General features: G+C 39.0%; 1 protein-coding gene across 4 annotated transcripts in view; it reads right to left on the bottom strand.

Moving 5' to 3' along the window:
* The window catches only part of dnah5l (dynein, axonemal, heavy chain 5 like), a 384,422-nt gene that overhangs the window by 283,710 nt on the left and 82,981 nt on the right, over positions 1–17,731 (bottom strand). For all 4 annotated transcript variants that reach the window (XM_048552307.2, XM_048552297.2, XM_048552277.2 and 1 more), the window contains 11 exons: positions 17,305–17,506; positions 15,567–15,662; positions 15,313–15,486; positions 14,845–14,934; positions 14,555–14,710; positions 7,328–7,467; positions 6,885–7,036; positions 6,104–6,311; positions 5,162–5,249; positions 3,233–3,356; positions 551–729 (listed from right to left, as the gene is read on the bottom strand). In XM_048552307.2, the coding sequence (XP_048408264.2) occupies positions 551–729; positions 3,233–3,356; positions 5,162–5,249; positions 6,104–6,311; positions 6,885–7,036; positions 7,328–7,467; positions 14,555–14,710; positions 14,845–14,934; positions 15,313–15,486; positions 15,567–15,662; positions 17,305–17,506 (1,609 nt within the window). The remainder of the gene's footprint in view (positions 1–550; positions 730–3,232; positions 3,357–5,161; positions 5,250–6,103; positions 6,312–6,884; positions 7,037–7,327; positions 7,468–14,554; positions 14,711–14,844; positions 14,935–15,312; positions 15,487–15,566; positions 15,663–17,304; positions 17,507–17,731) is intronic.

Here is a 17,731-nt window from a genome sequence, read left to right as displayed (position 1 = left end):
AAAACGAGGACATCTTCGGATGTCCGGGAGTGAAAGTTCTGTAAAGTTGTTATAAGTCATGTAAATCAATTGTCTTAATTTAGAGTTGAATTAAATTAGTTTTATTATCACATGCACTTGAGAGTGCTGTGAAAAGTTAGCAATGTTGCTATTTACAGTGCCCTTTTGAATACAAGATATCTAGGTACAGATACTTAAGTATTTGCTATAAAACAGAAAAACTAACCATAATAACATTCAAAACAACCATCTCTGCATTACGCTGAAATAAATAAGATATACAGCAATTCAAATCAACTCAACAAAATGCACATCACAGTGCATTATTGTGATTACTGTGAATTATACAAACTTATCCTATATCTTTGTGCTATTTTTGCCTTTGTTACGTGGGATAGTAATAAGAGATGAGCAATTATCAATATTAATTGATTGAAGAAAATATAGTTTAATACCATAGTTATATCACAAAGGTTATTTCTTGGGCAACACCACACTAACTATATATTCGAACTTATTAACAAATCAATATTTTGCATTAAGTACCAACCTGAATATCCTCCAAACTTGGTCGCATCACAACATTTGGAATTGCCAATACAATTTGAGACTTGAAGAATGGAGCTTTTGTTGCCCTCAAACCTCCACCAGGAGATAATTTTGCTGCGTCGTACCTGGAGCTAGTAACCTGTAAATGCCTCTTGATAGCATCCAAGGATAACTTGGTACCTGCACACACATTGACAAAATGTCACTCTACAGATCAAAAGATAGAAACAACATGGTGGCTGGTTCTAAACCAATACAGAAATTGCTGGAGAAATTCAGCAGGTCTGGCAACATGTGTGTAGAGAGATACAGAGTTAATGTTTCAGATGGAGTCGAAACATTTACTCTGCTTTTTCTCTACAGATGCTGCAAGACCTGCCAGCTGAATTTCTACTGCAGTTTCTATTTTCATTTCAAATTTTCAAAATCTGCAGTTCTTTGTTTGGTTTTCATGGTTGATTTTGCTGTGCCGTACACCAAGTCTGCAACAAAGAGAGTTTTCACAATTGGTAGAACAGGCCCAATATCAGTTTCCACCGGATACAGTCCACACACTAACAGTGCCGGATTGCTGATATCTACTTTATGCCTCAGTATCTAGATGTTGTGCAAATGCATTTAAATGAGCACATAGAATAACTTTGATAACACAGTGTGGAGCTGGAGGAACACAGCAGGCCAAGCAGCTTCAGAGGAGCAGGAAAGTTTACGTTTCATGCCTGGACCCAAAATGTCAACTTTCCTGCTCTTCTGATGCTGTTTGGCCAGCTGTGTTCCTCCAGCTCCACACTGTGTTATCTGTGACTCCAGTGTCTACAGTTCTTATAATCTCTGAAAGAATTTCTTAGCTTAGTATAATGTTGGCTTAGCTTAGCTTAGGTTAGAATAATTTTGTTGATTTATACCTAGTTTGTTCTTATTCAGTTCTAGAATGGAAGTCTTCAGGTGAAGGACTGCTCATGGCAGTCTCCAACACTCAAAGCATCTCTTTCCTTGTGTTGCTTTACTGAACACTTTTTTACATAGGGATCACTGTTTAAAAATTAGAGATCACATTTAAAACAGCAATGATGCCAATTTAAGCTTTTAACTAATTAATTAATGACCACTTATGTCTCTATTCCTGCCTGAGCTGCAATTATTTCACTTCCATCGGGAAAGGAGTCAACTGATTCAATGCAACTGCACGCAGAGGGTTAATGCGATGGGGTGGCCGTGGTTCGTCAATCTGCACTAATCCTTGCACAATTTTGGGTCAAGACCTCGGCGGGGTGTGGCTGCTAAGAAATAAAATTTGCCCTTGTTCCTGACATACCTGCCCGCTCTTTCTGTGATTTCTACCCCAGGAGGCCACCCCACCCAAACAACACTTAGTCCTCATCCAGGAATCACAGAAAGCCAGATTCTAAGTTCAACAAGTAATAAGGAAGGCAAATGGAATGTTGATCTTTATTTCAAAGGGAATAGAGTATAAAAACATGTAGAAGGCACCAGTTAGACTAGCATACGGTAACAAGTTTTGGGTCCTTGTCTAAGTAAAGATGTACAGGTATTGGAGACAGTCCTGAGAAGGTTAACTAGGCTGATCCTGCATACGGAGGAAGTGTCTTAAGAGGTGAGGTTGAGGAAGTTAGGCCTGTACTCATTGAAGTTTAAAAGAATGAAAGGCAACCTTATTGAAACACAAGATTCTTTGAGGACTTGGCAGAATGGATACAGAAAGATTGTCATCCCTCCTGGGAGTGACTAGAAAAAGAGGTTGCACATTTACAGCTGAGATGAAGAGGAATTTCTTCTCTCAGAGGGTTGTGAATCTGTGGAATTCTTTAATGCAGAGGCTGTTGAGGCTGGGTCCTTAAGTATATTCAAGGTTTTGAGGTAAGTGGATTTTTAATCAATAACAAAATCAAGGGTTATAGGGAAAAGGCAGGCAAGTGTGATGGGCGTGATCAGATCAGCCAAGATCTCATTAAGTGGTAGAGCAGATTCAATGTGTTGGATGGGCTTCTTCTGCTCTCCATGGTCCCCAGGGTGATCAAAAAGAAGGAACATGGGCATCTTGCCAGCTGTCTAGTTGGCCAACAAGACCCCTGACAGCACAAGAAGAATGTGTCTGAATTGTTTGCACCTTCATAAATTTTCCAATAATCCTAAAGTTAGTTTGCAATGAATGTCATGTGCCTCAATTGGTGTGCCTCCTGTAAGTAGTGTGTACAGTGACGAGTCTATTAACTTAATTACTTGGGTTGAACCTTACCATAGGCAAATGAAAAGCAAATACTAAACTCATATTTGCTCTCAGGAGAACTGACTCAGTGATTTTACTATTTTGGACATCTGAAGGCCCACCATTCAGTTAATGTTGGCCATGGAGAATCTCTCAAAGGTTACCACTTAGTTACAGTCACCACCTTGAAGATCATTCTCTGGGCCACGCTGCCAGCAAGCGTGACTTCCTGAATCACTATTCCACCAATGGGTTGTTCAGTTCCCCAAACGAAAATTTAGCCCTAGATCACATAGTTTGCCTTAAGTGTAGCAATCTCACCAACACAGTGATTGAAATGCAGAATCAGTCCTACAGCTGGTTATGCAAAATATAGAGATAAGTCACATAAAAATGAGCTTTACAATATGAAAATTTTAACAATGAATAGTTCACACTGAATTTACAAACACTTACATTTCACCAAAGCATCAGTGTTCTTTTGGCAAATATGTCCCATCAGGTTATAGTAGCTGCAGGGCAGGCATTCTTGACAACGAGTTTTTTGTTTTGCATCAGGATGTAAACATGCATAGGTATCCTGTACACAAGCCAATACGTAAGTAGAATGGTGAATCTGAAATATGGTAACCAATCTGATGTGGATTTTACTGTCCCATATTTGAGGCAGTTGTCACACATCCCAGGTTATTTGTTGTCAGGACAGTTGTGACCTCTATTTTTGATCTTTTGCTTTGCATATACACATTGCATCCTCCTCCCAACGGCTCACCCAACAGGGGGGATGTGACTGCTATGGTGTGAACAGAACAAAATCCCATCCAAAGTCAGGTCACCCACCCAACTCGAAACATATCACCCTCACACTGCTGTCCCTCATTTGCTCAATCCCTCACACCAGACTGTCCTTTATATTTTTTCCAAACATTCATCCATCACAATTGAACTAAAAAGTCTATTTTCAATTCCATATCAAAAGTGTAATAAATTCAACATTCAAAGGTGATCACAATAGCAGGTTAATGATGACACAGAAAGCAATTTTTTTTGATGATTCACTGCATACATTATTGAAGCTAAAATTCTCACCAGGTTGACTAAAATCTGTCAGAACTAATCTATGGAAAAAGCTGCTTCTCTGTCATGGTAAGGACAACAAGTCAATTTTTCACAACATTTATCCCAACTGTCTATCTCTTACTTGCTGGCCAATCCTCTATCTATGTTCTAATGTACCACATCCAACACCACAGGCTCTTAACAAGTAGCCTACTGTGTAGTACCTAATTGAATGTTTTTTGCAAATCCAAACATATTACAACCACTTGCTTTGCTTCATCTATCCTACTTGTTACCTCCTTAAACAACTGTATTAAATTTTCCAGTTGTGATTTCTCCTTCATGAAGCCACTTTTACTCTGCTTGGTTAGATTATGTCTTTCTAAATGCTCTCTTATTATAACCTTTATAATAGGCTCTAACATGTGCCCAATGGCAGATTTTAAGCTAATTGGTCTAAACTTACTTGTGTTTTTTTGTCTCTCTCACTTTTGAATAATGATGCACATTGGTAATTTTCTAGTCCTGTAGACTTTTCCAGAATCTAAGGATTCTTGGAAGATTACTGTCAGTATCTAATCACTATCTCTATAGCCAAGATAATAAAATGTGAAGCTGGATGAACACAGCAGGCCAAGCAGCATCTCAGGAGCACAAAAGCTGACGTTTCGGGCCTAGACCCTTCATCAGAGATGAAGGGTCTAGGCCCGAAACGTCAGCTTTTGTGCTCCTGAGATGCTGCTTGGCCTGCTGTGTTCATCCAGCCTCACATTTTATTATCTTGGAATTCTCCAGCATCTGCAGTTCCCATTATCTCTGATCTCTATAGCCATTTCTTTAAAAATGCCCCCAATGACCCCCTTCACCCTCACCCCAGCCTTAATAAACCCATGTTCATAGAATCATAGAGTCATACAGCCCAAAGCAGAACCTTCGGTCCAATTTGTTTGCACCAACCAGACTTCCCAATCTGACCCAGCCCCATTTGCCAGCATTTGGTCCATATCCTCTAAACCCTTCCTATTTATATACGCATGCAGATGCCTTTTAAATGGTGTAATTCTACCCACCTCTACCACTTCCACTGAAAGCTCATTCCATACATGCACCATCCTCTGGGTGGAAAAGCTACCTACAGGTCCCTTTTAAATCTTTCCTCTCTCACCTTAGGCCTATACCCTCTAGCTTTGGATTTCCCCACCTTAGGAAATGGACCTTGGCTATTCACCCTATCCATGCCCTTAACGATTTTATAAACCTCTATAAGGTCACCCTATAGCTGAAAAACACATAGCAGCAATGTTGGAATCAGTAAAAATGAATTACCTGAAGATTGGCTTGTTCGTCTGGCTCGAGTTTTTGTGTCAATCCATCCATTAACTGGTACATACAACTCTCCAGCTGTTGACTCTGTCTGCGTACAAAGAGTCAGTATGCGTCTTAATGCAAACAAGAAATGCTTATTTCCTAAACCTGAGGAAATGTTACACCAAATGCTAAAGGGTTTTTTTTAATGCTGTCTATAGTTGATAAACAACAGTTATTTTTACTTATAGTTTAGTGAATAAAAGTAATTGATCCTCCTGCCCCAGCTATTCACTTGTGAAAGGCATTGTTTAACAGAAACTTATGTTTTAGAAGCTAGAAGTTTCAGAATTCAAGTTCCTGTCTGTCCTGGGTTAGCCAAATGACAGTAGGAGTGGTACAACTGATCTCAGCAGCTTTGGAACAATGAAGGGTAAACTGATCACAGTTTCTGATTCAGATTTCTAAGCCATTTGAAAAGCTCATGACATTGATGAGGATTTAACTCAGCAATGCTCCAGATCACATTATAAAGCAACTAATTGATATTATTGCTTAAGCTTTTATATGAATGGCAATTTAAACAAGTTAGTGAGGGATAACAATTCTCAGTGGAGCTGAAATCCAACTGGAGATAAAACCTCTAAAAAGGGGGATAAAAATGGATAAAAGTGTGCTTTATTTCAAAACAAGCTTTTTCTGAAGAAGGGTCCCAACCCGAAACGTTAGCTTTCTTGCTTCTCTGATGCTGCCTGGCCTACTGTGTTCCTCCAACTCCACACTGTGTTATCTCTTGAATCTCTTCTTAGCCTACCTAACATTTGCCTATAGAAATATGAAAAAAGGGGTTGGGGCAGAGTCGGAGTCAATTTAATCACCTAGAGATCCAATTTCATCCCTTGTCAGAATTCATATATACATGCCTCCCAGAGTTTTGCTTAATATTATCTGAAGAAAACATACATAGACAAAGCTTGTCCAGCAGAGGCAACAATATTCTCAGTCATCTCTAGAAAAGCATGTGCTTCCACAAGGTCATCTTCAAGGAGGTCCACCAAGGCAGTAAAACTCATTTCATGTAGAACTCTCTCAATCCTACACTCCAAGGTGTCAGAGACCTGCTTCACCATGTGTTTCAGCTCAGCCAGTGAGCTATTCACACTTTCCATGACTAAAGTGGAAAGAAAATTGACAAAAATTTAATAAACCTCATCATACCTTAAACTACATGTTTGAACTGTTGAATTTACTAATGACATAGGGTTTTTCCCACTTTCAGTATACTTTGTCCGAAAATTGGTTATCATTTCAAGATTCTGAAGGCTCATTATTTGCCCAAAGACTGTTTGCCAATTAAAAGCCTCACTTAAAATCTGTCAAAGTGAGTAATGGAGGCACAAAAACCTGCTCAGACAACCAAAGATTGGTTTCCAGCAGGAAGTGGATAAGATAGCTTGGATGCCAAATTGAGAGTTCATAGCAGCTAGATGCATCCAACCAACCATAAAACAGGATCTGAAATGCTGCTGAAAAACTCCACTAATGATTCTTAATTTTTTTTCTACATTGTAATGTCTGAAATAAAACAGTCATTTGTGTCATTCAAGGCAACAAATTGTTCGTAACATTGACTGCTGTGGAAAGAAGAGGAACAAAAACAGAGACTAGAAATAGAACGTAATATTATTTCAATTTGAAATGTCTTGATTTCTTTTGTAACCTGGCTAAGAATATGGATTCATACATCTTTCAATGTTTAGAGAGGTCCAAGACAACATAGTCAGTCCAGGAATGAGAGCTTCATCCACTCGGCCAATAAAAGGCTTCATCATTGGCTGGATATTAAATGGAATGGTGTTCACCATATTTTGGTAGCTACTTATAAGTTCCTGAAGGCTGCAGATAAACAAAAAGATTAACTGGTTACCCATAAACTACATTTAAAGAATAAATTGCAAACAAAGCACAACAATTGTATGGAATGGAAATCTACAGCTGGATTGTTCTTTCTAACTTCCTGATGGCAGGGACCTGCAGTTGAACTTTGGTGTTTTTTATTAAAACATTCATCCAGCTATCTCCTAAAATATAGCAATTAAACTTGATCATGAAGTAGAGCTCAAACCAGTTAGTTTTCTGCCTTTTGCTTTTTGAAGTGTTGGCTTTGAAAGTAAAAGGAATACTGACCTTAAATAATGATGCTTAATTTTGGTCTCTTTTAAACAGAGATTGAAAGCTGCTTGAGGAACATCAAGTCCCATCTTGTACAAGTACTTTGCTTCTATAAGAACTTCAAACACAGCTGGATCAAAATTCACAAAGAGTTCCTATATAAATACAACAGAATAAATAATATCAATTTCATTGAATACACAACTTAAGAAAACTGAAAAGTGTGAAACATGCTATTCATTACTGATACATGTTATTAAATTTGACAATGCAAGTATGCCATATTGAGATTGGCAATACATGTTTTAAGTTTTCAGGATCATTATTGCACAGCTAGTCGTACTAGTCAAGAAAAGCAGCTGCTCCATACTGCTGTTCAGTGTTTCTTTCGTATTTTTATTTATTTTAAGACTTTTGCACATATAACTCAAACATTTACGTGTATGCATAAATCCTTGATCGCCACTGTGCATCAAATTTCCTCCCAAGCTGCAAATATGCTATTACATAACCAACCATTCAAAAGTATAAAAGAGTGGGCTAGCTAGATTCCTCCAGTGATATAACAGCACCTGCATTCAAGTAGCATCTTCAGTGGAGAAAAATATTTTATGCTTCTTCAGAGAGGTACAATCAGTGGAGATAAATATTTCATACTCCTTCAGAGAGGTGCAATCGGCTATTTATTACTTTTTCTTTCAGTGATTGTAAACTGATTGAGAATGAGAAACATGTGTATACATTTTAATGCATATTTTGTAGCATGCCAGTACATAAACACTAAACCGCAAAGGTTTTAGGTACTAAGGCAATCTAATTGGAGTTAACATATGTTTGCATGTATTTTACACAAATTGTGTAAAATACCATGGCACACAAATGCCTGCAATGTGCATGTATAAATATACAATATAAAATTGAAATTTGGAACAGTAAATACTTGTGAAGATTTTCGCAAAATTAAGCAGCTTAAATCGAAAGTCTATTTTGATTTTCAACATATTTAATCTTAACCGATTCTAATGCAGTGTAAGTAGTTACAGTGCAATGCATGCAAAAGTTAAATATAGAGGATTAAGATTTATCTTGAACTTGTTTAAACAATTCCATCTGAATCATCAAGACAGAATCTCTGAATTTCATTTCAATTAAAAAAAGGCATTCTGAGTTAATTTGCAATAGCCAAAATTGGACAATCGGTTGGCAGTTTTAAACTTGTAATCATCAGCTATCATTACAGGAACTGAAACCTAGACATCAGATTGCAATTATACCATTTTGCAGAACAGTGAATTACATCATTATGGCTGTTTGACTTAACAAAATATCACAGGTTTCATGCAATGCAAAATTTTGAATCCTTTTCTTTGATATTTCTGTAACATGTAGAATCATGTTCACGAACAATTGGAAAAGGAATTTCCTATAAATAGCAATTTCTATGGTACAGCCATTGTACTTATCAGGATTTTAGAACTGGGTCCACCCTTTGAGTTAAATATTCCCCCCACCCCTAACCCCAGTGCAGCATGAGCCACAACAGGAAAGTGGGAAAACACAAAGAGAATGAGAAAATTCGGTGTCAATGTCAAGAAGAAAGTTCTGTAATTTTAAGCCTTAAATGACAACTTCTTTAATAACCCAACTCTCTTTATTTATATGGCACTTCAACTTTTCCTTTCTTCCTCAAGGGCCAAATGCAGACTGGATGGAATCTGCAGAATCCTCCACTTCGCCGGTAAGAATGACTGATCTTCCATGCTCCTTGCCATTTCAATAAGCCATCTTGTTCATATGCTAACATTTCTGTTCTGGTCTTGCTGCAATGATCCAACCAAGGTCAATGCAAGCTCAAGGAACAACACCTCATTTTCCACATTGGCCATTTATAGATTTGAAAACTCAATATTAAGTTCAGCATCTTCAAAGCATGACAGCTGTCATCTAATTTGATTACAACATCTATTCCCACCCATGTCTTCTTTGAGTCTTGTGATTTTGCACTCAACAGAGTGGACCCAATTTTTCCTTTTCACAGCTATTTTACAACATCCTTTCTCCATGTCAGCCGTAGCATTCCCATTGTCTTTTATTCTGAGCATCCTCATCATCCCTTCCATCCACTCTTTCGCCCCTTCTGTCAACAGCATAGAAATCATTTAGATGAGGACGGATTTCTTCTCTCATAGTATATTGAATCTGTGGAATTCTTTACTGAAGAGGGCTGTGGTGGCTGGGCCATTAGGTATATTCAAAGCTGAAATAGATTATTAATCATTAAGAACTTATGGGGAAGAGACAAAAAAAAAGTTAAGGATTATCAGATCAAACGTGAGCTTAATGAATGGTGGAGCAGATTTGATGGGCTGAAAGGCCTACTTCTGCATCTATATCTATGGTCTCACTTACAGTCCCTTTCAGTTTTAAAAAAGAGTCACATCAGACTTGAAATATTAACTCTATTTTGCTCTTCAGAAATGCTGCCATGACGCGCTGATATTCTTCAGCTTTTTTTTTCTGTTTTTATTTCAGATTTGCAGCATCCACAGCATTTTGGCTTTATAGGGTGGCTGTCAACCCTGGCCTGCTGCTGAATGCCCAACCAGTTAAAGCAGGCGAAGGCTCTAAAGATCTACTGCCCACATGTGTCCCCAGAAAAAATTAAAACCTTCCAGAAAAGACCCATTGATTGGTTCCTTAACAGGTCCATTTACAGGCTTCCTGCAGATAAACATTGTCTCCACTCAACCAACAGGAACACATCAGGTGTATGTCCCTATATTGTCCCCTGCCATTTTGCCAACAACCACTCTCCTATCTGTCTCTCTGGCTGAGAGAAAATCGCACCATCAAGCCAGTCAGATTGTCTGAGAAATTAAACACTGAAGTTGTTGTGGAATGCTGTTTGACCAAGGCTCAGAAAGTAAACAAAATAGAACCAAAGGAGAAGGGTCAAGCAGACACCAAGAATCTTACTCACTAAAATAAAATCAAACTTAAATAAACAGTACAGTTGTCCTTTCCACACAAATGAAAACACAAAAGTATGGAAGAGGTTTGCCAGTTCTATTCTTTCTTCTTGCAATGTATATAGAAGTCAAAATACAAGGAAACTATGGTATGCAATGACATTTTGAATGTAATGTTAAATCACAGACATTCTAATACAATATGTGAGTTGAAGCAATTGAAACATGACCACTTTCACAGTATGGAAGATCAGCTTTTGCAGTGAAGGCAAATCTAATTGAGTTAAAAGCCTATTGTCTACTTTAATATGCATTCAATGGGTAGAATATTGTTTTTCCAGGCTAAGCTTGGAGCCAACATAAAAGCGGGCAGTACTTTTGCTCAGCGACAAGAGCAGATGCATTGGTGTTAATTTTCCAAACTTTTTTTTCAATTTTGAAGAGGTTCCATTAGACTAAAAAAAACTTTTAAAAATCCTCTATTCCCGCAAGGAAGGCAGCAGAAAACGGGAAATGTAGGTCAGTTAGCTTGATAACAAAGTGTGGGGCTGGATGAACACAGCAGGCCAAGCAGCATCTTAGGAGCACAAAAGCTGATGTTTCAGGCCTAGACCCTTCATCAGAAAAGGGGGATGGGGAGAGGATTCTGAAATAAATAGGGAGAGAGGGGGAAGAGGACTGAAGATGGATAGAGGAGAAGATAGGTGCAGAGGAGAGAATGGGTAGGGAGGGGATAGGTCAGTCCGGGGAGGACAGACAGGTCAAGGGGGCGGGATGAGGTTAGTAGGTAGGAAATGGAGGTGCAGCTTGAGGTGGGAGGAGGGGATAGGTGAGAGGAAGTACAGGTTAGGCAGGCGGGGACGAGCTGGGCTGGTTTTGGGATGCAGTGGGGGGAGGGGAGATTTTGAAACTGGTGAATCCACATTGATACCATTGGGCTGCAGGGTTCCCAAGCAAAATATCAGTTGCTGTTCCTGCAACCTACGGGTGGCATCGTTGTGGCACTGCAGGAGGCCCAGGACGGACATGTCATCTAAGGAATTGGACTGGGAGTTGAAATGGTTCGCGACTGGAAGGTGCAGTGTCTGTTTAGGGAAATTGGTAGAATTTGAGGCGATTATAACTAGGCACTTGAAAAAAACGAGGAAATCAGGAAAAATAAACGATTTATCTTTGAAGGAGTAGGGAACCCTTTATTGACGGTGTACTTGGGCTTGCAGAACGCATTTGACAAGGTTCCACATATGATCCTATTATTTTTAAAGTTAAGGTAGATAAGTTCTTGTTAGGTAGGGAAACCAAATTGAAGATAAATTAGAATGTGGAATTTAGAGAACACAGACAGACCAGGCATAATCTTATTGAATGGTAGAGCAGGCTTGAATGGCTGAAAAGGTTGAAAACGTTAGGTCCTAATTCATATATTTATATTACACATTCATATGAGGGTAAAATACTAAATTTGAAGGGCAGGCAGGCAGGGTGATAAGCTGTGATCTTCCAGGCTTCAACTTGAGGCAGCGCCTGCAGCTTGTTTTCTCAACTTGTGTTTTCTGTACCAGCCAGCAGTTTCACCTTTTCTGTATCTGCTTTCTTTGTGCTGGCTGTTTGTCACACTGTATAAGAGGCAGAGTTTCATTCCAAAACTCGGGACTTCACCTTGGACTGGAATCAGGAACAGTGACAGGGACAAGCTCAGCTTCCAGATCAGCCCTCAATCGAGGTGTCCCTGATGGCCAGAAGAGCATGAGGCTTATTGTTTTTATTTCCTCTTTTCTTCAATCTTTTTATTTACTTAATAAATGTTCCTTTTTTGTCTTTTATTATCACTCAATGAATGTTCATATTTAAGCAAATTGCTGAGGTCGAGCCTTCTGCTAACTACATCTAAACGAATCTGAAAAGAATAGCTTGGATGCACTCTGTGATCTAAGGCACTTTAACTCCTAAACTCTCCCAATCTCTATTTGTCTTGCTAATAATACTAATGGGCAATAACAGCTCTGAGAATGTTTTTAACTGCATATCTATCAATTGAGGCATGTTAAAGTCTCTTAATGCTTTTCTCCTTCTGCATGTGGAAAATGTACACAATGAGTGGAGAACACACATTGACAATGTTGGTGAAAGGCAGGTGGAATGCATGTGGGAGAAAAGGAGTGAGATTATACAAATATATATATATGTTTAAAATATTGGCAGATAGGTATTGGTGTCTTTTATGAAGGGTTTTCTTCAAATTAAAACCAAGGTCAGATTTTTTTGTGGAACAATCAGCTAATCTAGTTCTCTTCAGAAAGCATGAGGCTGCAAAGCTCTGGAGTAATAATGGAATAACTCAGTAAATAGAGAATGCTATTGGCTTATTTTCAGTTTAGAATAATCAAGAAATGATGTTAGCTGAGAAAATTCAGAGATTGCAAACTTTTAGAACAGGTCAGAGGATAATTGACTGATGTCAGAAACAAGTGTAGTTTCTCTCCTAGAAAGGAGCAGCTCAGGGAATAAGTCAGGGAATAGCAGAAGGCTAGTTTGTGCAGTTTCCAAAACAGAAATTGTTGGTATAAATCTCCAGGTTATCAGAAGCGATGAAACTGTTAGCTCTCAATTTTGTGGGTATTAGGGTAATAAGATGACACAGCTTACAGTGAAGAAGCCAGAAAGAATCATTTAAATCAATGATATGATATTGAGAGGTAACTTCGCTGGAAATATAAGCAGTTATGCAAAGAAATAACTTTGTTACACACAAGTCAAGTCACAGAAGCTTGGAGGTGCCGTCCCTGAGGTGATGAGGTCGTGAATGGTGTTGGAGATGATGGTTTGGTGCTCGGGTGTGGGGTCATGACTTGCCCCCACACCTCCTCCCTCACCCCTATCCCAGGCCCCAAGATGACATTCCACATTAAGCAGAGATTCACCTGCACATCTGCCAATGTGGTATACTGCATCCACTGTACCCGGTGTGGCTTCCTCTACATTGGGGAAACCAAGCGGAGGCTTGGAGACCGCTTTGCAGAACACCTCCGCTCAGTTCGCAACAAACAACTGCACCTCCCAGTCGCAAACCATTTCCACTCCCCCTCCCAGTCTCTAGATGACATGTCCATCATGGGCTTCCTGCACTGCCACAATGATGCCACCCGAAGGTTGCAGGAACAGCAACTCATATTCCGCCTGGGAACCCTGCAGCCTAATGGTATCAATGTGGACTTCACCAGTTTCAAAATCTCCCCTTCCCCTACTGCATCCCTAAACCAGCCCAGTTCGTCCCCTCCCCCCACTGCACCACACAACCAGCCCAGCTCTTCCCCTCCACCCACTGCATCCCAAAACCAGTCCAACCTGTCTCTGCCTCCCTAACCGGTTCTTCCTCTCACCCATCCCTTCCTCCCACCCCAAGCCGCACCCCCATCTACCTACTAACCTCATCCCACCTCCTTGACCTGTCCGTCTTCCCTGGACTGACCTATCCCCTCCCTACATCCCCACCTATACTCTCTCCACCTATCTTCTTTACTCTCCATCTTCGGTCCGCCTCCCCCTCTCTCCCTATTTATTCCAGTTCCCTCTTCCCATCCCCCTCTCTGATGAAGGGTCTAGGCCCGAAACGTCAGCTTTTGTGCTCCTGAGATGCTGCTTGGCCTGCTGTGTCCATCCAGCCTCACATTTTATTATCACAGAAGCTTGTACTCATTGGAGCCTGGAGGAAGAAGTCTATCCTATCAGGTATCTCTTTCATAAATATAGTTATGATTGCGAACACACATGCTTCTTGTTATTGGCTGAAAAGATTGTGCCAGTGAATCTAAGTCCAGCAGGCTGAGGTATTAATGAATAATCATGGCATCCTAAAGAAATGCAGAAAAGCTCCCTGCAATTAAGATCAGGAAAGTTGCACTGCCTGAAAGGTTTTCAGAAATTAATAACAAATTTTTAAACCACCATCAGAAAGATGAATTTTTGCTTCCAATTCAATTAAGTTCATCCAACCAAATTTCAGAAAGCTTCAGGTGGGATCAAAAGATTCTGCCCCACAGTTCTAAACCAAATGATCTATAAAATAGACTTCACCTATCAAAACATAGATATAAATGAAAAAGGTAATACTAACTTATATTAACATCTATATGTCTTTCCCCATTATTATACTGGAGAATTCAGAAGAACAATGCACTTAATGTGTAAGAATTTAAAACTTAGATGCACTGAACTGTTTTGCTGCACAATTTATAAACATTGACACAGATCTATTTATGAACAATATCTTAACCTTAGTCTCAGGATGTCGCACAAGCAGTGAGGCATGAAGTCCATTTTGTGCAAAGTCAACAGCTCGGCACCAACCCCTGTGATACAACACCTCAAATTCCAGAAGTACAGCTGCCATCTTGTTATAATTCTTGATAACTTTTTTCATATCAGGGGTCTAAGAACATATAAAAAACCTAGTATTAATGTAAATATTAAAACTGAGACATTGTACTGGTGAAACTTTCTTACTCAGTCAAAAAATTCATATTGCTCATTTGTTAATAACAAATCAAGCACGTATAAAGTTACCTTCAAAATTTCAACATTGCTTTTCAGAAACTTCATGGGGATATCTATTTTTCTGAATAGCTGTCGGGCCCACAAAATCTTCCCAGATACCTTCCAACCAGAAGATTTCACACAGTTATTAATACTTTACAAGATTGAACACACCATGCACTTTCCAATGAAAGAAAGTATATATATCAACTTTCATGACCTCAGGACATCAGAAAGTTCTTTAAAGACAATGAGCTGCTTTTGAAGTTTAGTGACTGTTACAGTGACAGAAATATTGACCATATGATCAATATATTCCTTTTATAGAAAAAAAAGGCCTACTCTGGGGCTTTCAGGGATCATTGAAGACCATCCACACAAAATTGCTTTTACGTACTTTAAAGTAGATTCTGCTTTGAAAATGTCTAATGAGAAGTGGAACTTCTATACAAAAAGCTTTTATGAGAAGAGAAATGGTAATCAGGATTGTAGGCTTACAGGTGGAACATTACGTGGTATGGATGGATTTTCTCTTTGTTTCTGGTAAGTTCTGCGTATAAGATCTAAATCTCGTCCAAATCGTTGCAAGAGCATGAAATACTTGTCTGTAAGATCCAATTGAGGCCCAGCAATACGTACAAATTTGCCCAGCAAGTCTAGCATACGTTCTGTCTGAAAAAATACCAGAAAACAGTGAAGGTAATAGGTTTATAGTGATAGTATTTTTCAATGTTTGTTTTCATATTACTTACAGTTAAGGACTGCTCAAACCAGGAATCCATGAAAGTTTGCATTGACTGATAAAGTCCATCTATCTGGCATTTAAATTCCATGTAATCATTGTCAAACTGAAAAGAAAGCATAAATTACAACATTACTTGTTCTTGTTAAATCCATTATTCATTGAATTCATTGTAATATTAATCATTAATAATAATAGTAACTGTGACTACAAGTGCAGGTAAGAGGTGAGTGACTGACCTCTAATCTCCATAAAGACTACAGGACATAAGACAAGATTGTGATGGAATAGTCTCCACTTGCCTGTATGGGTGCAACTCCAACAATATTCAAGAAGCTCGACAACATCCAAGACAAGAAGGTCGACTTAACCGACACCACATTTATCACTTTCAACATCTATATCTTTCACTGCTGATGCATAGAGACAGTGGCATGTATCATTTACAGGGTGCACTACAGGAACTCACTAAACTTCCTTTGAAAGCATCTTCCAGACCTATAATCACTACCACGCAGAAGGACAAGGGCTGCAGATTTATCAGAACACCATGGGAAACATGTTCATCTCCAAGCCACACACCATCCTGACTTGAAAATCTGTCATCATTCCCTCTGTCACTGCGTCAAAGTCTTAGAAATCCCTCTCTAACAACATTGTAGGTATGCCTACAGCAAAGGGACTGCAACAGTTCAAGAAGGCAGCTCACCATATCTTCCTCAGGGCAACGTGAAATAGGCAACAAACGCTGGCCTAGCCAGTGATGCCCGATTCTCACAAATAAATAAGATAAACCCTACTGTCATAGGGCACTTTCTCACTCAAGAAAGGGACTAAGCAATTCATTAGAGCTGCAGTTCCATGTGCAATTCAAAGAAATAGCCTTTTTTCCATCAAACCTAGACAGATGCAGTACAACTGAATTGGATTACATTTGTTCAAACCAAGTTACATGCGAATTTTGTGAACTGGACTGTCTGCATGACTATTGCACGCCTGCCTCATGTTTATTTCCTGCCACACCCTTACACCATGAATTGTCATCACTAGGAATAAATGTTACTAAAATAATTGGGGAAGAACAAAGCAATATGGAAGAAAACAGCAAAATAAGGCAAAGAATTATGGATGTTGGAGATCTGAAACAAAAACAGAAATTGCTGGAGAAACTCAGCGGTCTGAAAACATCTGTGTGGAGAAAACAGAGATATGAGACCCCTTCACAATGAGCAGTCACTGGACTTGAATTTCTAATTATGTTTCCTCCCCTCAGATGCTCGCAGGCACGCTGACTTTCTCCAGCAATTTCTGATTTTGATGGAGGAAGACTGGTTTGTGGTGAACATTTCTATCAAAGATTCTAAAGATAACATAGCACACCACACTTATCATCTACAATTGCCAAAAATTCATTCAACCCTATCTTGAATTTCCAGACACTAAGAACTTTCAGTGTTTCCTTGGGCAGGTTTTTCTGCACATTTCATTACGTGGGAAATAGTTCAGCTCAGAAATGTCTACACCACAGAGGAAAGAACAATCACAAAGGTCAACTATCACTTTCAGCAACCTACTGTCCCATTGCTCCATGGTATTCATGTTGAAATGTGTCATTACTTTACTCTGCCGAGCGGCTAAAATAGTCCCAAGATTCATTGGCTATATTCTAACTTTATGCATCAAATACATTTCAATAAAGGACAAGGAATGAAGTCTACATGGTCTGTAATAACAATTGAATGTTTTACCTCTTGTTTTCTGTGGTCCAGAACATCATAAGTCTTTGATTTTGTGCTGTTGATAATTGCTTGATAACGCACATATATTTTGTCAAATCCCTCCATTTTAACATTCTGAAGATCTGAGAGGTTTTCCATAGTGTTTATCACGAATGTAATCTTCTCCAGACGCTTGCAAAATGTGTCAAACTTGCCAAATATATAGTTTTCACTAAAAGTAAAATATTTCATTACAATTTTATTTATTGTGAAAAAAACATTGAAATTAATATTTGAGAAGAGAAACATTCCTCGTGGCAGGAACGAAACTTTCCTGGTGACTTACTTAAACAAATCCAACCACTAAGTACTCTTAATCTGTACAGAGAGCTGCAGAAGGATCAGTGGGTTGGAGGAAAGATGCAATCTTGCAGTCAGGACACTTGGAAGAAAAGGT

This window comes from Stegostoma tigrinum, chromosome 2 (genome assembly GCF_030684315.1).
Source record: "Stegostoma tigrinum isolate sSteTig4 chromosome 2, sSteTig4.hap1, whole genome shotgun sequence".
Classification (NCBI taxonomy): Eukaryota; Metazoa; Chordata; class Chondrichthyes; order Orectolobiformes; family Stegostomatidae; genus Stegostoma; species Stegostoma tigrinum.
This window is presented reverse-complemented; position numbering and strand designations above follow the sequence as displayed.